General features: G+C 51.3%; 3 protein-coding genes across 8 annotated transcripts; 2 read left to right on the plus strand and 1 right to left on the minus strand.

Annotated features, from left to right (window-relative positions):
* Window positions 1–1,220: 1,220 nt before the first annotated feature.
* LOC144601133 (uncharacterized) lies at window positions 1,221–6,342 on the minus strand. Its single transcript, XM_078413085.1, has 3 exons — window positions 6,298–6,342; window positions 5,265–5,377; window positions 1,221–2,857 (listed from the first exon to the last, which is right to left on the minus strand). The coding sequence occupies exon 3, from the start codon at window positions 2,839–2,841 to the stop codon at window positions 2,218–2,220; it is 624 nt and encodes a 207-aa protein (XP_078269211.1). The 5' UTR covers window positions 2,842–2,857; window positions 5,265–5,377; window positions 6,298–6,342; the 3' UTR covers window positions 1,221–2,217.
* A 2,951-nt stretch (window positions 6,343–9,293) lies between these two features.
* On the plus strand, window positions 9,294–20,877 carry LOC144601397 (uncharacterized). Its single transcript, XM_078413472.1, has 8 exons — window positions 9,294–9,501; window positions 10,631–10,697; window positions 11,846–12,940; window positions 13,888–14,104; window positions 16,058–16,154; window positions 18,107–18,241; window positions 18,630–18,749; window positions 19,221–20,877. Exons 1-8 carry the CDS (start codon window positions 9,438–9,440, stop codon window positions 20,363–20,365), a joined length of 2,940 nt encoding a protein of 979 aa, XP_078269598.1. The 5' UTR covers window positions 9,294–9,437; the 3' UTR covers window positions 20,366–20,877.
* Window positions 12,821–17,737, plus strand: LOC144601112 (uncharacterized). 6 transcript variants are annotated; one of them, XM_078413061.1, is made up of 2 exons: window positions 12,821–12,954; window positions 16,058–17,737. In XM_078413061.1, the coding sequence occupies exon 2, from the start codon at window positions 16,162–16,164 to the stop codon at window positions 17,272–17,274; it is 1,113 nt and encodes a 370-aa protein (XP_078269187.1). In that variant the 5' UTR covers window positions 12,821–12,954; window positions 16,058–16,161; the 3' UTR covers window positions 17,275–17,737. The 6 variants fall into 6 exon arrangements, with proteins under 6 accessions (XP_078269187.1, XP_078269189.1, XP_078269183.1 ...); XM_078413063.1 differs by lacking the exon at window positions 12,821–12,954 and adding an exon at window positions 14,010–14,104; XM_078413057.1 differs by lacking the exon at window positions 12,821–12,954 and adding an exon at window positions 14,106–14,208.
* Window positions 20,878–21,791: the final 914 nt, after the last annotated feature.

Below are 21,791 nucleotides of genomic sequence, written 5' to 3' on the forward strand. Positions count from 1 at the left end.
ATACAGTGACATTCTTTTTTTCTGCCTATGGTTCAGTAAATTATTCCCATTCGCAAGCACACACCTAGATTAAGTACAAGGTGAATAGAAATAGCACACCAGAGCAGCGTGGGTCTAAATGCGGGGCTAGTGTGGAATAGACAATAGACAATAGGTGCAGGAGGAGGCCATTCAGCCCTTCGAGCCAGCACCGCCATTCAATGCGATCATGGCTGATCACTCTCAATCAGTACCCCGTTCCTGCCTTCTCCCCATACCCCCTCACTCCGCTATCCTTAAGAGCTCTATCCAGCTCTCTCTTGAAAGCATCCAACGAACTGGCCTCCACTGCCTTCTGAGGAAGAGAATTCCACACCTTCACCACTCTCTGACTGAAAAAGTTCTTCCTCATCTCCGTTCTAAATGGAACCTTTCTATGTTTCCTATGACTGATCCCGGCTCTCGGCTCCTACCTGTCACCGATCCTCCGGAGTCTTCTGCCTGCGCGCTTGGTATCGCCTGCAACACAGGGCGAATTCTGGAGCGCGGACGTTTCTGGGTAAAGTGAGCGCCTTGGAAATGATCCGAAATGAGCGTCTCATTGTCCGCCATTCAAACCCCCCCCCCCCACTTGGACTGACCATCGGAGCCGCTTCCTTTTCGCGGCCTGTGGACTTAAACATCGAGGAGCTCGCCGTCTCGGATGGAGACTGACGTCGGGAAGCTCCAAAGTCGCAGGCGCCGCCTTAGCGACTCTACCGCTGCGCCACCGTGCCAGCTTGGCGCGGAGTCGGTGGGGTAAAGGGCTTGTTTCCACGCCGAATCTTTCAATTGTATCGAGATGAACAACAAGGCGCGCGTTCAATGGGAAACCGAGGGAAAGGACGTGCAAGAATATTCCAACCGAGTGATAGGATCAACTCTCAAGGACCGGATGGGCTGAATGGCCTCCTCGTGCACATTGCATGCAGAGAGAGACACACGGGGTTCACAACAGAACAGATTTATTTGTCACAAACCCAGAATATTAAAGTCCAGCCCTGTTATAGGAATTACTAACAACAGCAGAACAAACTCCAAGCCTGCCCAGCGACCAGGGTCTTGCCCTGGGAGTGATGGGCATCAACAGTAACTGCAGAGACCAACACCAGCAGTCACTTGTGGGCTAGCAACTGGACTCAGCAACTACAATGTTTAAACACAGAACCAAAAACGTATTTAAACTATCCCCCCCCCCCACCCCCAGTGTGAACGAGCTGGTGTGTCAATAGCTGAGCTATTCGAGTAAATCCCAGCCCACGCACTGAACAGGTGAATGGCTTCTCCCCAGTGTGAATTCTCCAGTGGGTCACAGAGTTAGATTTACCAGTTTAGTTTAGAGAAACAGAGGTACAGCGCGGAAACAGGCCCTTTCGGCCCACCGGTTCCACGCCGCCCAGCGATCCCCGCACACTAATACCATCCTACACCCACGAGGGACAATTTTCACATTTGCCCAGCCAATTAACCTACAAACCTGCACGTCTTTGGAGTGTGAGAGGAAACCGAAGATCTCGGAGTAAACCCACGCGGGTCACGGGGAGAACGTACAAACTCCGTACAGACGGCGCCCGTGGTCCCAGTAAGGCAGCAACTCTACCAGCTGCACCACCGTGACCGCCCCTACCAGTGAAACCCGACCCACAGCTGGGAGAGGCAGATGTTTTCTCCACAGCGTTATTATTAAGGGATCGGACACGTTAGAGGCAGGAAACATGTTCCCGATGTTGGGGGAGTTCAGAACCAGGGGCCACACAGTCTAAGAATAAGGGGTAGGCCATTTTGAACGGAGATGAGGAAAAACCTTTTCAGACAGAGAGTTGTGAATCTGTGGAATTCTCTGCCTCAGAAGGCAGTGGAGGCCAATTCTATGAATGCATTCAAGGGAGAGTTCGATGGAGCTCTTAAAGATAACGGAGTCAGGGGGGTATGGGGGGGGGGGAGGGGAGGGACGGGGTACTGATTGAGAATGATCAGCCATGATCACATTGAATGGCGGTGCTGGCTCGAAGGGCCGAATGTCCTCCTCCTGCACCTATTGTCTATTGAATCCCTTTACCACACCCGGAGCAGGTGAAAGGCCTCTCCCCGGCGTGGGCTCTCTCGTGTGGTGGGAGAAATGAGTGAATTCCTTCCCGCACTCAAAAGCAGGTGAACCGACGGTCCCTGGTGTGAATCTGCCGGCCGGTCGGTGCCTGGTCAGGTTGCACCCTCAGGTGAACCGCTTCCTGCACACGGGGCAGGCGGAGGGCCGCTCACGGTGTGGACCAGCCGGTGCCTCCCCAGCTGGGCCGACCTGGAGAATCCCTTCCCGCAATCGGGGCAGGGAAAGGGTTTCTCCAGAGTGTGGACCCGCCGGTGGGTGACAAGGTGGGAGGATTGGGTGAATCCCCGCCCGCACACGGCGCAGGTGAACGGCCGCTCCCCGGTGTGGACCCGCCGGTGCGTTAACACGTTGGACCAGCGCGTGAACCCCCTCCCGCACACGGGGCAGGTGAAGGGCCGCTCCCCGGTGTGGACCCGCTGGTGCCTCAGCAGCTCGGACGACTCGATGAACGTCCTCCCGCAGTCCGAGCAGGTGAACGGCCGCTCCCCGCTGTGAATCTTCTGGTGCCTCCTCAGGTTGTACGCGTGGGTGAAACCCTTCCCACAGTCGGCACAGGTGAATGGTTTCCCCACAGCGTGAACTGGCTGGCCGGAGCCGGAGCACAACGTCTCCATACCGACCGTGACTCCCTCCCCCGCCTTCAGGTGCTGGTCAACCAAAGGACACTGCAGATCCGGTGGCTTGAGTTGGATGGAGATTCCCGTGCGCGCATCCATAGCCTGTTCCACCCCCCTGTTTAAAAAAAGAAAAAAGAGTTTACAATAAGCCCCGATTTTCCGTCTGGGCTCAACATCAAGTTCGCTGAAGACCGGATAGTTATATAGACTATAGACAATAGGCGCAGGAGGAGGCCATTCGGCCCTTCGAGCCAGCACCGCCATTCAATGTGATCATGGCTGATCATTCTCAATCAGTACCCCGTTCCTGCCTTCTCCCCATACCCCCTGACTCCGCTATCCTTAAGAGCTCTATCTAGCTCTCTCTTGAATGCATTCAGAGAATTGGCCTCCACTGCCTTCTGAGGCAGAGAATTCCACAGATTCACAACTCTCTGACTGAAAAAGTTTTTCCTCATCTCAGATCTAAATGGCCAACCCCTTATTCTTAAACTGTGGCCCCTTGTTCTGGACTCCCCCAACATTGGGAACATGTTTCCTGCCTCTAACGTGTCCAACCCCTTAAGAATCTTATACGTTTCGATAAGATCTCCTCTCATCCTTCTAAATTCCAGTGTATACAGTGTATTCCAGTGTATTGTTTCGGAGGTAGACTCAAAATGCCGGAGTAACGCAGGCAGCGGCGGGTCAGGCAGCATCTCTGGAAGACACGGATAGTTATTGTTTCGGAGGTAGACACAAAATGCTGGAGTAACTCAGCGGGACAGGCAGCATCTCTGGAGAGAAGGGATGGGTGACGTTTCAGGTCGAGACCCTTCTTCAGATTGCTTCTACCTTTGATTTGTGTCTACCTTCGATTTCAACCAGCATCTGCAGTTCCTTCCTATCCCAAGGGTCGGGACCCTTCTTCTGATCGGCTGCATTACTCCAGCACGTTGTCTATTTTTGTCAACCCGCATCTGCAGTTCCTTGTACCCACTGAACAGCCTCTCCGGGGGTTGGGGGGAGGGGGGGGGGGGGGTAGGGGATCCAGATCTGCGCTTCCAAACAAACACGCTCAGGGGACTCCCCCAACATTGGAAACATATTTCCTGCCTCTAACGTGTTCAACCCCTTAATAATCTTATACGTTTCGATAAGATCTCCACTCATCCTTCTAAATTCCAGTGTATACAAGCCCAGTCGCTCCAGTCTTTCAACATATGACAGTCCTGCCATTCCGGGAATTAACCTAGTAAACCTACGCTGCACGCCCTCAATAGCAAGAATTGCCCATCTTTCATACAGCCGGAACAACAGACCAGGAACTCGATTAAACCAACCCTTGAGTTATATCCAGACCAACAAAGACTGTTTCCGCTACTCGCTGTACCCCAGAACATATCCCTGTTTGGAATCCTTTGCCACCGCGTGTAAAATCTGCTGCTGATAGTAAATCTTTTGAACTGTTGCTTGCAAACACTAAATTTTACATCTGCAACTGCATGCATGCGGGACTGGAGTTGAAAGACTGGAGCGACTAGGCTTGTATACACCGGAATTTAGAAGGATGAGAGGGGGTCTTATCGAAACGTATAAGATTATTAAGGGGTTGGACACGTTAGAGGCAGGAAACATGTTCCCAATGTTGGGGGAGTCCAGAACCAGGGGCCACAGTTTAAGAATAAGGGGTAGGCCATTTAGAACAGAGATGAGGAAAAACTTTTTCAATCAGAGAGTTGTGAATCTGTGGAATTCTCTGCCTCAGAAGGCAGTGGAGGCCAATTCTCTGAATGCATTCGAGAGAGAGCTAGATAGAGCTCTTAAGGATAGCGGAGTCAGGGGGTATGGGGAGAAGGCAGGAACGGTCCCGGGTACTGATTGAGAATGATCAGCCGTGATCACATTGAATGGCGGTGCTGGCTCGAAGGGCCGATTGGCCTCCTCCTGCACCTATTGTCTATTTTCTATTGACTGCACGTTTATAGCCCAACAGCGGTGGCTGGTGCCGTATCAACAAGACTAGACCCCTATTCCAACTGATTGTACGGGGAGGGGGTGGGGGGTGGGAAGGAACGCGGTGAGAGAGGGTGGCCGGTAGCAACAGCTGAACCCGGGCGAAAAAGAAACAGCGTGAGCCCAAAAAGGATAAAGGGTTGCGACTTGTGTACCTTGTGGGCAGAATACACAAAAAGTTGTAAATGGTGAAGGAATATAGTGGAGGCAAACCAGTGCAAGGATTGCTAGTGTCAGGGGATAAATAAGGTGGGGGGGTGGGATGAGTGTAAGAGGAAAGAAAATGGATGGGGGTTGGGGGAGAAAGGGAGGGTACATTGGACTCGCTGAACGTCCCTATCCAGCTGTCCAACAAGCTAAACAATTGATCCAATAAAGACCAGTAGAGACGAGCTGTCGTTTGATGCTTTACTGTATTCAAATGTGAAACTGTAACGTTTAGGCACAAAAAGAAATAACATAGGGTTCAGTTACACTGTACGTTTAGTATAGGAACATATAAAGACGATGTCAATAAACATAATTACCTACTGACTCTACAGTCTAACAAACTCTGTGAGGAAGGATAGCGGCAGATTTCACCGTCTCCACCATGAGGTGATCCCTTTCTGAGCTGCACTGCCTTGTTTGTGACAACTTCCTGTCGATTAGGGAATGAAACTTAAAGCTGGTGTACCAGAACTTCCAGCAGGCGGCAAGAATGCATTTAAACAAAATACAGTCCGGTACAGAGGGGAATGATTCTTTTTTGTGGGAGTCACCCATAATTGGAGAATTCAACGAATATTGACAACAGACAATAGGTGCAGGAGGAGGCCATTTGGTCCTTCGAGCCTGTACGCACCGCCATTCAATGTGATCATGGCTGATCACTCTCAATCAGTACCCCGTTCCTGCCTTCTCCCCATACCCCCTGACTCCGCTATCCTTAAGAGCTCTATCTAGCTCTCTCTTGAATGCATTCAGAGAATTGGCCTCCACCTCCTTCTGAGGCAGAGAATTCCACAGATTCACAACTCTCTGACTGAAACAGTTTTTCCACATCTCCGTTCTAAATGGCCTACCCCTTATTCTTAAACTGTGGCCCCTGGTTCCGGACTCCCCCAACATTGGGAACATGTTTCCTGCCTCTAACGTGTCCAACCCCTTAATAATCTTATATGTTTCGATAAGATCCCCTCTCATCCTTCTAAATTCCAGCGTATACAAGCCTAGCCACTCCAGTCTTTCAACATATAACAGTCCCGCCATTCCGGGAATTGACCTAGTAAACCTATGCTGCACGCCCTCAATAGCAAGAATATCCTTCCTCAAATTTGGAGACCAAAACTGGACACAGTACTCCAGGTGCGGCCTCACTAGCGCCCTGTACAACTGCAGAAGGACCTCTTTGCTCCTATACTCAACTCCTCTTGTTATGAAGGCCAACATTCCATTGGCTTTCTTCACTGCCTGCTGTACCTGCATGCTTCCTTTCAGTAACTGATGCACTCGGACACCCAGATCTCGTTGTACGTCCCCTTTTCCTAACTTGACACCATTCTGCCTTCTTATTCTTACCACCAAAGTGGATAACCTTGTAATGTCCGCTGTAACACCCTGTTGTGACTAGCACAATGTATATATGCCCGACATCTTGTGAGAAGATTTTAATAACGATCCTTCACCAAGAAACTTCTAGAAGGTCACCTGACCTCAGTCACGAGGCACGAGCACATTTGCCAGCTTCTGCTCTTGGCCTTAAAGGGGCACTGGCATTTATATTACATATACATCACATCTCCCCCTTCAACGTTGGGGTCAAAACTAATAACTTGAAGCTTTAATCAATTTAATGTGGATGAAACACCACAAATAAAACAATGCCCTTCCAACTACAAAACTATCAATTTTACATAACAAGCCGTGCCGGGGGGTTTGACAATCGGCCACTTCTCGTGCAAGTCGTATCTCCAACCCGTTCTGCGTCGTATTTATGTTGTATGCAAGTGTGGCCTGGCGCACTTTGAGCCGGTTCCCCCACCACTGGCCCTTGCGATGCGGCCTGTGATAGTCCTCTTGAAACTGGGAGACCAGCTCCTTCTGGGAGAAGGGGGTCCTCCGTCTGGTTGACTCTCCGTCTCGTCTGGGAGACTAGCTCCTTCTGGGAGAGTTGTGGGAGAGTGCTCGCGCTCGTCTGCTGCTTGTCGCCAGGGCAATGCTCAGCTGCTTCGTGTGCAGGCCGTATGTCCTTCCTGTCTCTGCGGAACTCAGCATCGCTCGATGTAGAGATGACCTAGCTCCGAGGGGGAAAGGTTTTACGACAGTCCCGCCATTCCGGGAATTAAACTAGTAGACCTACGCCTACCTATGATGATGATGATGATGATGATTATTATTATTATTATTATTATTATTATTATTATTATTATTATTATTATTATTATTATTATTATTATTATTATTATTATTATTATTATTATTATTATTATTATTATTATTATTATTATTATTATTATTATTATTATTATTCTCCAGAGATGCTGCCTGTCCCGCTGAGGTACGCATTTAGTGTCTATCTTTTGGCAAAAATACAACTTAGGCAGATAATTTCTATTGCAAGGTACTAGTGTATGTTTGGAATAAGTGCTGGGGGATTCCACTTCTGTGTCTGTCGGACGCAAGCAGGTGGGGCTGGTGCAGATGGGCAGAAGGGCCTGCTTCCATACTGAATAGAATAGAATTGAATAAATGTTATTAGCCAAGTAGAAGGTATCACAAAATGCTGGAGTAACTCAACAGGTCAGGCAGCATCTCTGGAGAGAAGGGATGGGTGACTTTTCTGGTCAAGACCCTTCTTCAAGACTTAAATAGCGGCCGTTCCGCTCCGTTGAGTACTACACTTCAATAGACAATAGATAATAGGTGCAGGAGGAGGCCATTCGGCCCTTCGAGCCAGCACCGCCATTCAATGTGATCGTGGCTGATCATTCACAATCAGTACCCCGTTCCTGCCTTCTCCCCATATCCCCTGACTCCGCTATCTTTAAGAGTATCTAACTCTCTCTTGAAAACATTCCAGAGAATTGGCCTCCACTGCCTTCTGAGGCAGAGAATTTCACAGATTTACAAGTCTCTGAGTGAAAAAGTTCTTCCTCATCTCCGTTCTAAATGGCCTAAATTTTCCTGGTAGAATTATCAGTTGAGGTCCTTTATAAAAGAGATTGCCACAAAATTTTAATTCTATTCCAACAGGCATCAATTGATAAGTAAAATTAAACACCCAGATGAATCTTAATCTCACTTGAGTACACGGGATTTCGCAGGAGTGGTCTATCTTGCTCCTCTGTTATCTTTGCCTTGCAGTGCACAGTTCGTCAGTGGGGAGGATGGTTGCAGCCAACAACCTTTTCAGCTGATCGAACGATGCGCTGCAGCCTCCGGATGTCAGACTGTCTATCTCAGAACTCTTTAGTCCGAGTTCTGGGGCGTGAAATCTTTCAGGTGAAGAGGACGCCATGGAAATGATTTGAAACCAGCACTAGGTATCATTGCGAAAATATCAATTGAAGCCATGATCACAATGAATGGCGGTGCTGGCTCGAAGGGCCCAATGGCCTCCTCCTGCACCTATTTTTTATGTTTCTATGATTCTTGTTCATTCCAGTGGCTTCCCACGGTGAAACAGTTTTATTTCAGAGGTTGTGTATGGCGCATATCAAATCCTACACAAGCACGAACCAGGACCTTCTACAGTTTGGTGACCACCTCAACGTATCAAGGGGAGGGGGAGGGGGGGGGGGGTGCAATCTTGCTGGCTCTCCACTCCACTTTGAAGTCAGGGTGTTGTTCATCTTCGCACAGATGGCCTCCTCCTGAAACTATTTTCTATGTGCCCTCTGGTCCTGGACTCTCCCACTAGTGGAAAAATACAACCCCCTGTAGGAAAAAATGTTATTGCGAGTCATGTCCTCTCCAATCCTACTTTCCCCATCGATGCAATCTATATACTAAAACTCTCGTTTGTTTGTTTGTTCGTTCCTGAACTACAGCCAAAACGGTACACGATAGCGCGACAATGGTGCTGATGGAAGAAGTTTCTTTGAAATCGGTGTTGTTTTTAAAGTTATTCACATTTTAAAGTTAAGTTCGAAACGTCACCCATTCCTTCCCTCCCTAGATGCTGCCTGACACGCTGAGTTACTCCAGCATTGTGTGTCTACCTTCAATTTGAACCAGCATCTGCAGTTTATGTTCCTACACACTTGTGTTAGTGTACAGGTCGGCGCAAACTCAGTGGTCCGAAGGACCTTTTATCCGCGGCTGTATCTAAAAAAACAAAACGAAAAACTGACACGTTTGCTGTCAAATTGGGGAATATTGTAGCCGGTGATTTCAGGTCGTGTCCAATGGCGCCCTCTTTACCCAGAAACCTCCGCGCCTCAGAACTCGCCCTATGTTGCAGGCGATACCAAGCGCGCATGCGCGGAGAGCCCGCCGGAAGTTGTGCGGCCAAGGCGGTCCGCAGACAAAAGACTCCGGAGGATCGGTGGCAGGTAGGAGCGGGATCAGTCAGTACCGAGGCCCGGCCCCCACCCCGGCTGCGGGGGCCCTCGGGGGGACTCCTGTACCTCGGCCAGACCGAGCTGAACACCTTCGCTCAGCTCTGGTTCAGCTTCTGCTTCTGGTTCTGGTTGATTACTGCGCAAACACCTCATCAGATGCAATACCTGTCCCTTTACCTCCCCCCTCAACTCCATCCATGGACCCAAACAGTCTTTCCAGGTGAGACAGAGGTTCACCTGCACCTCCTCCAACCTCGTCTATTGTATCCGCTGCTCGAGATGTCAACTTCTCTACATCGGCGAAACCATATGCAGGCTCGGCGATCGTTTCGCTCAACACCTACGCTCAGTCCGCGTTAACCAATCTGATCTCCCGGTGGCTGAGCACTTCAACTCCCCCTCCCACTCCCAGTCTGACCTTTCTGTCATGGGCCTCCTCCAGTGCCATAGTGAGGCCCACCGGAAATTGCAGGAACAGTACCTCATATTTCGCCTGGGCAGCTTGCAGCCCAGCGGTATGAACATCGACTTCTCCAACTTTAGATAGTTCCTCTGTCCCTCTCTTCCCCTCCCTCTTCCCAGTTCTTCCTCTATCTTCCTGTCTCCTATATCCTTCCTTTGTCCCGCCCCCTGACATCAGTCTAAAGAAGGGTCTTGACCCGAAACGTCACCCATTCCTTCTCTCCTGAGATGCTGCCTGACCCGCTGAGTTACTCCAGCATTTTGTGAAATAAATACCTTTGATTTGTTCCAGCATCTGCAGTTATTTTCTTACACCATCAGTGAGTGGTCATCTCGCACAGGTCGGAATGAGTAGAGCAGTGATTAAATTTCAATGTGGGACCTTTTTGACCAGGTTGAGGGGATCTAGTTGCTCAATCCCCTTTTTTAATTGACTCAACATCGGGTGTGTTGGTTGGTTGGTAACATATTCCATTCCCTTATCGTCAATAGACAATAGGTGCAGGATTAGGCCATTTGGCCCTTCGAGCCAGCACCGCCATTCAATGTGATCATGGCTGATCATTCTCAATCAGTACCCCGTCCCTCCCGTCCCTGCCTTCTCCCCATACCCCCTGACTCCGCTATCCTTAAGAGCTCTATCTATCATCCTTGGGTAAAGGGAATATTGGTAGCAAAGTTTATTGAAATTCAGCGAGTTGACGATGTAGGGACCTGTATTGTATTTTGTCTTGTTTCATGGCGGTTGGTGCTCTGGGATGACGGAAGATTTGATGGTGTGATTTTGTGAAGAAGCATCCTGATCAAACTATCACCTGTCCATGTTCTCGAGAGATGTTGCCTGACCCGATGACTTACTTCAGAACTTTGTGGTTTTTCATCACCAGAGTATGATCACCTACCTGGCACCTCCAATGGAATTGCCATCGTCAGGTTCACCACCATCACCTATGGGTGAGTCGCCCGTGACCATAGTGTTTGCCAGACCCAGCCACGGAAATGCTGTGTTGCTCATAGTGGGGATGTGGGACCTGCGGGACCTGCCCAACGGGTGAGGAGTGAAAGGAATAGACAATAGACAATAGGTGCAGGAGGAGGCCATTCGGCCCTTCGAGCCAGCACCGCCATTCAATGTGATCATGGCTGATCATTCTCAATCAGTACCCCGTTCCTGCCTTCTCCCCATACCCCCTGACTCCGCTATCCTTAAGAGCTCTATCCAGCTCTCTCTTGAATGCATTCAGAGAATTGGCCTCCACTGCCTTCGGAGGCAGAGAATTCCACAGATTCACAACTCTCTGACTGAAAAGGTTTTTCCTCATCTCAGTTCTAAATGGCCTACCCCTTATTCTTAAACTGTGGCCCCTTGTTCTGGACTCCCCCAACATTGGGCACATGTTTCCTGCCTCTAACGTGTCCAACCCCTTAATAATCTTATACGTTTCGATAAGATCTCCTCTCATCCTTCTAAATTCCAGTGTATACAAGCCTAGTCGCCCCAGTCTTTCAACATATGATAGTCCCGCCATTCCGGGAATTAACGTAGTAAACCTACGCTGCACGCCTGGGCCAAAACCTGGGCCAAATCACTGCTGGGAGGAGTGGCACAAATGGCCCACTTCATTGCAGACAGAAAGAAAGTTGGTGACTTTGATGTTGAGCCCAAACAGACGATGAGGACTTAGTTTAGTTTAGCTTAGAGATGCAGCGCGGAAACAGGCCCTTTCGGCCCACCGGGTCCGCGCCAACCAACGATCTCCGCACATTATCACTATCCTATACCCACTAGGGACAATTTTTACATTTACCAAGCCAATTATCCTACAAACCCGCACGTCTTTGGAGTGTGGGAGGAAACCAAACATCTCGGAGAAAACCCACGCAGGTCACGGGGTAAAATGTACAAACTCCATACAGACAGGACCCATAGTGGGGATCGAACCCGGGTCTCCGGCGCTGCATTCGCTGTAAGGCAGCAGCTCCACCTCTGCGCCACCATGACCACCCAAGGACTTGTTCCCCCAGCTCACCTTCAGCCTCGATGTTAGTGTGAAATATTGATCTTTAGCTGTTAATGTTTATCGTGCTCTCTTTTTTTACAGGGGCGGGCAAGCAGAGGATATGTGTATTGGAATCTCAAACGTGCTGAGTTCACCAGCACCAGCACCTGTCCGTGAGAGATTCACTGTGTCAGCTGAGGCCCACTTGACCAACAGGATGACGCTTCAGCGAGTTCACAGTGGGGAGAGGCCCTTCGACTGTACTGAGTGTGGGAAGCGATTTGCTGTGTCATCTGCGTTACTGAGACACCAGAGGCTTCACTCTGGGGAGAGGCCCTTCACTTGCCATGAGTGCGGGAAGAGGTTCACTCAAAAATCTGTGTTACTGGAGCACCAGCGAGTTCACACTGGGGACAGGCCGTTCACCTGCACTGAGTGTGGGAAGGGATTTCCTCGTTCGTCTCCATTACTGAGGCACCAGAGAACGCACACCGGGGAGAGGCCGTTCGCCTGCTCCGAGTGTGGGAAGGGGTTCAGCCAATCTTCCCACCTGGTGTCCCACCAGCGGGTTCACAGCGTGGAGAGGCCGTTTGCCTGTCCCGATTGCGGGAAGGGATTCACGCAAGCGAGCAACCTGAAGACGCACCAGCGCATCCACACCGGGGACAGGCCGTTCACCTGCCCCGAGTGCGGGAAGGGGTTCACTCAATCAGCTGCCCTACAAAGGCATCTCGGCGTCCACACCGGGGAGAGGCCGTTCACCTGCCCCGAGTGCGGGAAGGACTTCACTCAGCTGTCTGCGTTACTGGGGCACCAGAGAATTCACACGGGGGTGAGGCCGTTCACCTGCTCCGACTGTGGCAAGGGCTTCACTCATTTCGCCAGCATGGTAACGCACCAGCGAGTTCACACCGGAGAGAAGCCGTTCAGCTGCGGCGAGTGTGGGAAGAGATTCACTCTGTCTTCCGCATTGCTGAAACACCAGAGGATTCACTCCGGGGAGAGGCCGTTCACCTGCTCCGAGTGCGGGAAGGGGTTCACTCAAAAGTCTGTGCTACTGGAACACCAGAGGATTCACACGGGGGAGAGGCCGTTCACCTGCTCCGAGTGTGGGAAGGGATTCACTCAATCTTCTCACCTGAAGACCCACCAGCGACTTCACGCCGTGGAGAAACCTTTTTCCTCTCCCAGCCATGGGTAGGGTTTCCCTGGTAAGTCTAACCAGGTGACCCACCAGAGAGTCCGCGCTGGGAAGAGGGGATTCACCTGTTCAGTGCGTGGGCTGGGATTTACTCGAATATCTGAGCTATTGACACGCCAGGGCGGTCACGGCGGCGCAGCGGTAGAGTTGTTGCCTTGCAGCGAATGCAGCGCCGGAGACCCAGCTACGATCCTGACAACGGGGTGCTGTCTGCACGGAATTTGCACGTTCTCCCCGTGACCAGCGTGGGTTTTCTCCGAGATCTTCTGTTTCCTCCCACACTCCAAAGACGTATAGGTTTGTAGGTTAATTGGCTTGGCAAATGTTAAAAAGCTAAAAAAAATTGACCCTAGTGGGTATAGGATAGTGTTAGTGTGCGGGGATCGTTGGTCAGCGTGGACCTGGTGGGCTGAAAGGGCCTGTTTCCGCGCTGTATCTCTGAACTAAAACTAAAAATAAACCAGCTCGTTCAAAAGTTTAAATGTTTTTGGTTTGGTGTTTAATTAAATTGAATTGAATAAATTGTATTAGCCAAGTATGTATACATACAAGGAATTTGCCTTATTTGTCAAATCCTGTTGTGTCCACAAGTGACTGCTGGTGTCTGTGGTTACTACTGATATACTACTACACATATCTTGGATATGTGACAAATAAATGAGTTCTGTTGTGAACCCCTTGTCTCCGCATGCCATGTAGGCCGCTCGGCCCATCTGGACCCTGCCAGTCTTTCTCTTCTAATGACTCTTTTGGAATGTTCTTGTATTCTCGTATCTCCTCTGTTTACTCTGGGGGAGGGAGGGTGAAAAACTGTCATCGTTTAACGAGTGACATAGTTGGAATTTCCCCCACTTGCATGTGTAGTGGTTTTCACAAGTAATCGCTCGCGTCGTTTGTGAGAGGTCGCTGCGGTTCAATTGACTGCACACCCTCCACATGCAAGGACCAAGTGGCCGCCGTTGTCCATTGGGGAGCGCCGAGCCGGCGATTTCAGGTCGTGTGTCCAATGGCGCCCTCTTTACCCAGAAACCTCCGCGCCCCAGAACTCGCCCTATGTTGCGGGCGGCGCCAAGCGCGCAGGCGCGGAGAGCCCCCGGAAGTGGTGCGGCCAAGGCGCGCAAGCGGTCCGCGGACAAAAGGCTCCGGAGGATCGGCGGGAGGTAGGAGTGGGGAGCCGGGCGCGGGATCAGTCAGCACCGAGGAGCGGCCCCCCGGCTGCGGGGACAATCGGTGCGGCCCTCGGACACACGGTATTTTGGCAAACGTGTGTAGGTCACGTTTCGTGTTAAGATCCTTCTTGAGACTGATTACGTTCATATGTTCTAGGAGCAGAATATGGCCATGCTGCCTAACAAGTCGTCATCATAATCATAACTTTATTAGCCAAGTATGTTTTGCAACATATGAGGAATTTCAGTTGCCATACAAGAAGACTTGAGGCTGTAATCGCTGCCCAAAGGTGCCTCAACAAAGTACTGAGTAAAGGGTCTGAATGTGATATTTCAGTTGTTTTTTAATTACTTTGCAAAAAATTCTAAACGCCTGTTATCGTTTTTTTTTCATCATTGGGTATTGTGTGTAGATTGATGATTTTTTAAAAAAGAATTTAATCCATTTTAAAATAAGGCTGTAACATAGCAAAATGTGGAAAAAGTGAAGGGGTCTGGATAGATTTTTTTTAGATATAGAGATACAGCGCGGAAACAGGCCCTTCGACCCACCGAGTCCGCGCTGCCCAGCGATCCCCGCACATTAACACTATCCTACACACACTAGGGACAATTTTTACATTTACTCAGTCAATTAATCTACATACCTATATGTCTTTGGAGGGTGGGAGGAAACCGAAGATCTCGGAGAAAACCCACGCAGGTCACGGGGAGAACGTACAAACTCCGTACAGACGGCGCCCGTAGTCAGGATCGAACCTGAGTCTCTGGCGCTGCATTCGCTGCAAGGCAGCAACTCTACCACTGCGCCACCGTGCTGCCCTAGTTTCTGAATGCACTGAATAGTTTCTGAATGCACTGTACCCCCTTGGTATCACCTCTCCCACAGCCAACAATTGGTCACGGACTTTTCCTTGATCATCCTTGCTGGCCTTGATTTGTTCTTTTAATACCATTCATTCTTTTGTTCTTAGTAGCTCCTCGTGCCTCCAATTAAGCTCTCCCGACTCAGTCAGATGACGGGTCTCAAGTTAGTCAAGTTTATTTGTCACATACCCATCCAAGATGTGCAGTGAAATGAAAGTGGCAATGCCTGTGGATTGTGCAAAAGAACTTACAATTGCAGCATAAAAATTAAAATTAATACAGAAAAAAAATGTAGTCTGTGGAGTTATAATAGTTAACAGTCCTGATGGCCTGTGGGAAGAAACTCCGTCTCATCCTCTCCGTTTCCACAGCATGACAGCGGAGGCGTTTGCCTGCCGTAGCAGCTGGAACAGTCCGTTGCTGGGGTGGTAGTGGTCCCCCATAATGTTGCTGGCTCTTGATCTGCACCTCCTGATGTATAGGTCCTGCAGGGGGGCGAGTGTAGTTCCCATGGTGCGTTCAGCCGAACGCATTACTCTCTGCAGGGCCTTCCTGTCCTGGGCAGAGCTGTTCCCAAACCAGACTGTGATGTTGCCGGACAGGATGCTCTCTACAGCCCCAGAGTAGAACTATTGAAGGATCCTCAGAGACACTGAATTTCTTCAGCTGTCTGAGGTGTTAAAGGCGTTGCCTTCCCTTACCCACCAGTACGGCAATGTGTGTTGTCCATGTCAGATCCTCTTTGATGTGGACTCCCAGGTATTTAAAGCTGCTCACCCTATCCACAGTAGACCCATTTATTTCCATTGGCGAGTACGTCCTCGGATGTTGAGCCCTTCTAAAGTCCACATTTAGCTCCTTAGTTTTTTTGACATTCAAGAGAAGGCTATTGTCCCGACACCAGAGTGCCAGATCAGCCACCTCCTCCCAGTAGGCCTTCTCCTCGTTGTCGGCGATCCGGCCCACCACCACGACTCGAAACATTACCTATTCCTTTTGTCCAGAGATGCTGCGTGACCCACAGAGTTACTCCGGCATGTTGTGTCTTTCGTCAATGTGTTTTGTGAACTTTTACAGGGAAGAGCGAGCGGAGGATTTGTGTACGGGAATGACAGGAACATCCCATCGGATCTGCGGCGTCCGTGGGCTCTCTGGTGCCTGAATGTCATCGATCGTTGAGCATGGAGGAGGGACACGCCAATACGTCGCTGGTGCAGGAGGCCGGACACGGGCCGGTCCCAGCTTGCGAGGGATTCTCCGCCTCTCCTGATGCTTTGACCCGCGGGAGAGTCCGCGGCGTGGAGAAATTATTTATCTGCTCCGACTGTGGGAAGGCGTTTGCGCGAACCTCCCTGCTGATCCACCAGCGGATCCACTCCGGGGAGGGGCCCTTCACCTGCTCCGAGTGCGGGAAGAGATTCCGCCATGCTTCCCGCCTGGCTACCCACCAGCAAGTTCACGCTGGGGAGAAACCAAATGCCTGTCCCGATTGTGGGAAGGGATTCCCTGAAGCAGGCCAGCTGAAGAGGCACCAGCATATTCACACTGGGGAGAGGCCGTTTGTCTGCTCAGAGTGCAGGAAGGGGTTCATTCAATCGAGTGAGCTGCTGAGACACCAGAGAATTCACACAGGGGAGAGGCCGTACACCTGTACCGAGTGCGGGAAGGCATTCACTCAGTCGCATTCGTTAAAGGCGCACCAGAGAGTTCACAGTGGGGAGAGGCCGTACCCCTGCTCTGTGTGTGGGAAGGCATTTACTCAGTCGTCCGTGTTACTGACACACCAGCGGATTCACACCGGGGAGAGGCCCTACACTTGCACTGAGTGTGGGAAGGGATTCACCAATTCATCAGCATTGGCAAGTCACCAGAGAATTCACACCGGGCAGAGGCCATTCACCTGTAGTGAGTGTGGGAAGGAATTTGCTCATTCATCAGCGTTGGCAAGACACCGGAGGATTCACACCGGGCAGAGGCCATTCACCTGTAGTGAGTGTGGGAAGGAATTTGCTCATTCATCAGCGTTGGCAAGACACCGGAGGATTCACACCGGGCAGAGGCCATTCACCTGTAGTGAGTGTGGGAAGGAATTTGCTCATTCATCAGCGTTGGCAAGACACCGGAGGATTCACACCGGGCAGAGGCCATTCACCTGTAGTGAGTGTGGGAAGGAATTTGCTCATTCATCAGCGTTGGCAAGACACCGGAGGATTCACACCGGGGAGAAGATGTCGCCCGGTTCTGGCGTGCAGAGGGGCTCAGCGAGCTGCGCAGGGCAGAAGGAATCGCGGTGAGCCGCCCGCCCGCGGCTGGCAGAACTAGAGCGGCACGGTGGCGCAGAGGTAGAGTTGCTGCCTTACAACGAAGGCAGCGCTGGAGACCCGGGGTTCGATCCCGACTACGGGTGCTGTCTGTACAGAGTTTGTATGTGCTCCCCTTGACCAGCACGGGTTTCCTCCGAGAACTTCGGTTTCCTCCCACACTCCAAAGACGTGCAGGTTTGTAGGTTAATTGGCTTGGTGAAATGTTTTAAAAAAATTGACCCTAGTGGGTATAGGATAGTGTTAATGTGCAGGGATCGCTGGTCTGCGTGGGAAATGTTCACATGTCACATTGCACCAGGCAATCATTGTAATACAATAGTGGCTTCTGTATCTGCAGTGCACTAGACTCCCAGAAAAAGACCTCTACTGGGGACCTTTGTGTTGCTGTTGTTTGTGATTCCTGGAACTGCCTGGAATTTAATATCTTGGATCTGTGACAAATAAATGAGTTCTGTTATAAACCCTGTGTATCTTTTGCATGCAATGTATATATAGAGGCCATTCGGCCACCTGGGGTGACTCCAATAGAATGTTCTTAATAATGCATTTTTTAAATTTATTCTTGTACTTCCTCTTCCTCTGTTTGCTCCGGGAAAGGTGGGTGGGTGAAACTTGTCATTGTTTTATGAGTCTGACAGTTCCAATATTCGGCACTTGTAAGTGTAATGATTTTCGCAAGTGATCGACCAGAGAGCTCGCTTGTACGTGGACTCTCCACAAACAAGGACCAAGTGGCTGCTGTCCATTGGGGAACGCTGAGCCGGTGATTTCAGGTCGTGTCCATGGCGCCCTCTGTACCCAGGAACCTCCGCGCCCCAGAACTCGCCCTATGTTGCGGGCGATACCCAAGCGCGCAGGCGCGGAGAGCCCCTGGAAGTGGTGCGGCCAAGGCGCGCATGCGGTCCGCGGACAAAAGACTCTGGAGGATCGGCGGCAGGTAGGAGCGGGGAGCCGGGGCGCGGGGTCAGTCAGCACCGAGGCCCGGCCTGAGGAGCGGCCCCCCGGCTGCGGGGAGATCGGTGCGGCCCTCGGTGACACGGTGACCCGCCACCTGGGGACGGTGCCGGTCCTTCCCCCTCCGGGCCCCGGGACCGCAATGTCCCCCCGTGGACCCACCACAGAAACACCATGCGGCTCACAGTGGGCCAAGTGTTGGAGAGACTCAGCGGGCCAAAGGCAGCGTCTCTGGGGAACATGGATAGCCAGGCAACATTTCGGGTTGAGCTGTGCTGGCTCGAAGGGCCAAATGGCCTCCTCCTGCACCTATTTTCTATTTGTTTTTTTTCTCTATGAGATCCTTGTTGAGACTGATCATAACGTCACAGGAGCGGAATTCAGCCATTCTGCCCATCAAGTCTGCTCCGCCATTCAATCAAGGCAACTCACCCTGGGAGTTGGGAATTTGTGGAATTCTCTGCCTCAGAAGGCGGTGGATGCATTCACAAGTGAGTTAGATAGAGCTCTTAGGGCTCGCGGTATCAAGGGTTCTTTTCATACCTTTTGTTCTTTTTTTTGTACCTTCTCATGCCTCCAATTTCCCTCCAGACTCACCGAAGAAGGGCCTCGACCCAAAATGACCCAGAACTGAGATGAGGAAAAACTTTTTCAGTCAGAGAGTTGTGAATCTGCGGAATTCTCTGCCTCGGAAGGCAGTGGAGGCCAATTCTCTGAATGCATTAGAGAGAGAGCTGGATAGAGGTCTTAAGGATAGCGGAGTCAGGGGGTATGGGGAGAAGGCAGGAACGGGGTACTGATTGAGAATGATCAGCCATGATCACATTGAATGGCGGTGCTGGCTCGAAGAGCCGAATGGCCTCCTCCTGCACCTATTGTCACCTATTCCTTTTGTCCAGAGATGCTGCGTGACCCACAGAGTTGTGCCTCTCCTCAATGTGTTTTATGAACTCTTTTTACAGGGAAGAGCGAGCAGAGTACGGGAATGTCAGGAACTTCCCATCAGATCTGCGGCGTCTGTGGGCTCACTGTGGCGCCTGAATGTCATCGATCGTTGAGCATGGAGGAGGGACACGCCAGCACGTCGCTGGTGCAGGAGGCCGGACACGGGCCGGTCCCAGCGGGGGAGGGGTTCTCCCCGCCTCCTGATGCGTTGACCTGCCGGAGAGTCCGCGGCGTGGAGAAATCATTCACCTGCTCCGACTGTGGGAAGGCCTTTGCTCGGACGTCCCAGCGGGTGCACACGGGGGAGCGGCCCTTCACCTGTGGCGAGTGCGGGAAGAGGTTCCGCCATGCTTCCCGCCTGCTGACCCAGCAGCAAGTTCACTCTGGGGAGAAACCAATTGCCTGTCCTGATTGTGCGAAGGGATTCCCTGAAGCAGGCCAGCTGAAGAGGCACCAGCATGTTCACACCGGGGAGAGGCCGTACTCCTGCTCTGAGTGCGGGAAGGGGTTCATTAGATCGTGTGCGCTGCTGACACACCGGAGAATGCACACAGGGGAGAGGCCATTCCCCTGTATTGAGTGTGGGAAGGCATTCACTCAGATGCATTCGTTAAAGGCGCACCAGAGGGTTCACAGCGGGGAGAAGCCGTACACCTGTGGTGAGTGCGGGGAGGCGTTCCCTCAGTCGTCTGCGTTACTGAAGCACCGGAGACTCCACACCGGGGAGAGGCCGTACACCTGCTCTGAGTGCGGGAAGGGGTTCATTGGATCAAGTGAGCTGCTGAGACACCGGAGAATCCACACAGGGGAGAGGCCGTTCCCCTGTACTGAGTGTGGGAAGGCATTCACGCAGTTGTCGGCGTTACTGACGCACCAGAGGATTCACAGCGGGGAGAAGCCGTACCCCTGTACTGAGTGCGGGAAGGCGTTCATTAGGTCGTCTGCGTTACTGACGCACTGGAGAATCCACACAGGGGAGAGGCCGTTCCACTGCTCTGTGTGCGGGAAGGCATTCGCGCAGTCGTCGACATTAACGACACACCAGCGGATTCACACCGGGGAGAGGCCCTACACCTGCACGGAGTGTGGGAAGGGATTCGCTTATGCAACTTCGTTACTGAAACACCAGAGGACTCACACCAGGCAGAGGCTGTTCAGCTGAGACGACACCAGCGAGTGCACACTGGGGAGAACCCGTTTGTCTGTCCCAATTGTGGCAAGGGATTCACTCAAGCAGGCAATCTGACGAAGTACCAGAAAATTCACACCGGGTAGAAGACGTCGCCCGGTTCTGGCGTGCAGAGGGGCTCAGCGAGCTGTGCAGGGCAAAAGGTATCGCGGTGAGCCGCCCGCGCGCGGCTGGCAGAACTAGGGCGGCACGGTGGCGCAGAGGTAGAGTTGCTGCCTTACAGCGAATGCAGCGCCGGAGACACGGGTTCGATCCTGACTACGGGCGCCGTCTGTACGGAGTTTGTACGTTCTCCCCGTGACCAGCACGGGTTTCCTCCGAGATCTTCGCTTTCCTCCCACGCTCCAAAGACGTGCACATATGTAGGTTAATTGGCTTGGTAAAATGTTTTTTTTAAACTGACTAGGTGTTGCACTCTAGCGGACAGGCCCTTTGGCACAGAGCCACCTGGATGTGATAGAGCCACCCAGGTTCTGTCCTGGGTGTGATAGATCCAGTTTATACCGGCTCTGCGCCAAGGGGCCTGTCCGCTACAGTGCAGCACCTAGTTAGTTTAAAGCGTGGATACAGGCGCTTTCGACCCACCTGGACCGCGCCGATCAGCGATCCCTGAATATTAACACTATCCTATACCCACCAAGGACAATTTTTTAAAAACATTTTACCAAGCCAATATGTTCAAATTTGTTATGCTATTTTTTTCCTTACTTTTTATCCTCCCAAGGACATTACTCAATAATTGCATATTACAGTTTACCAGAAGGTACAAAAACGTTCAAATGTCACATTGTATCAAGCAATCATTGTAATACAATAGTGGCTTCTGTATCTGCAATGCACTCGACTCCCTGAAAGAGACCTCCACTGGGGAACTTTGTGATGCTGTTGTTTGTAATTCCTGTAACTGCCTGGAATTTAATATCTTGGATCTGTGACAAATATATGAGTTCTGTTGTAAACCCTGCGTATCTTTTGCATGCAATGTATATACAGAGGGCATTCGGCCACATGGGGTGACTCCAATAGAATGTTCTTGTACTTCCTCTTCCTCTGTTTGCTCCGGGGAGGGTGAGAGGGTGAAACTTGTCTTTGGTTCTTGAGTCTGACAGTTCCAATATTCGGCATTTGTAAGTGTAATGATTTTCACAAGTGATCGACCAGAGAGGTCGCTTGTACGTGGACTCTCCACAAACAGGACCAAGTGGCTGCTGCCCATTTGGGAAGGCTGAGCCGGTGATTTCAGGTCATGTCCATGGCGCCCTCTTTACCCAGAAGCCTCCGCGACCCAGAACTCGCCCTATGTTGCAGGCGATACCAAGCGCGCAGAGCCCCCAATGCTGCCAAGGCGCGCATGCGGTCCGCGGACAAAAGACTCCGGAGGATCGGCGGCAGGTAGGAG

This window comes from Rhinoraja longicauda, chromosome 16, assembly GCF_053455715.1.
Source record: "Rhinoraja longicauda isolate Sanriku21f chromosome 16, sRhiLon1.1, whole genome shotgun sequence".
Classification (NCBI taxonomy): domain Eukaryota; kingdom Metazoa; phylum Chordata; class Chondrichthyes; order Rajiformes; family Arhynchobatidae; genus Rhinoraja; species Rhinoraja longicauda.

Coding starts and splice junctions, on each gene's coding strand:
- LOC144601397 (XM_078413472.1), top strand. CDS start 9,438: ATGCAATACCTGTCCCTTTACCTCCCCCCTCAACTCCATCCATGGACC. Junction 18,242..18,629: donor CTCTGGAGGATCGGCGGCAG/GTAGGAGCGGGG, acceptor ATAACGTCACAG/GAGCGGAATTCAGCCATTCT. Junction 18,750..19,220: donor GGCGGTGGATGCATTCACAA/GTGAGTTAGATA, acceptor CTCTTTTTACAG/GGAAGAGCGAGCAGAGTACG.
- LOC144601112 (XM_078413061.1), top strand. CDS start 16,162: ATGGAGGAGGGACACGCCAATACGTCGCTGGTGCAGGAGGCCGGACAC.
- LOC144601133 (XM_078413085.1), bottom strand. CDS start 2,841: ATGGATGCGCGCACGGGAATCTCCATCCAACTCAAGCCACCGGATCTG.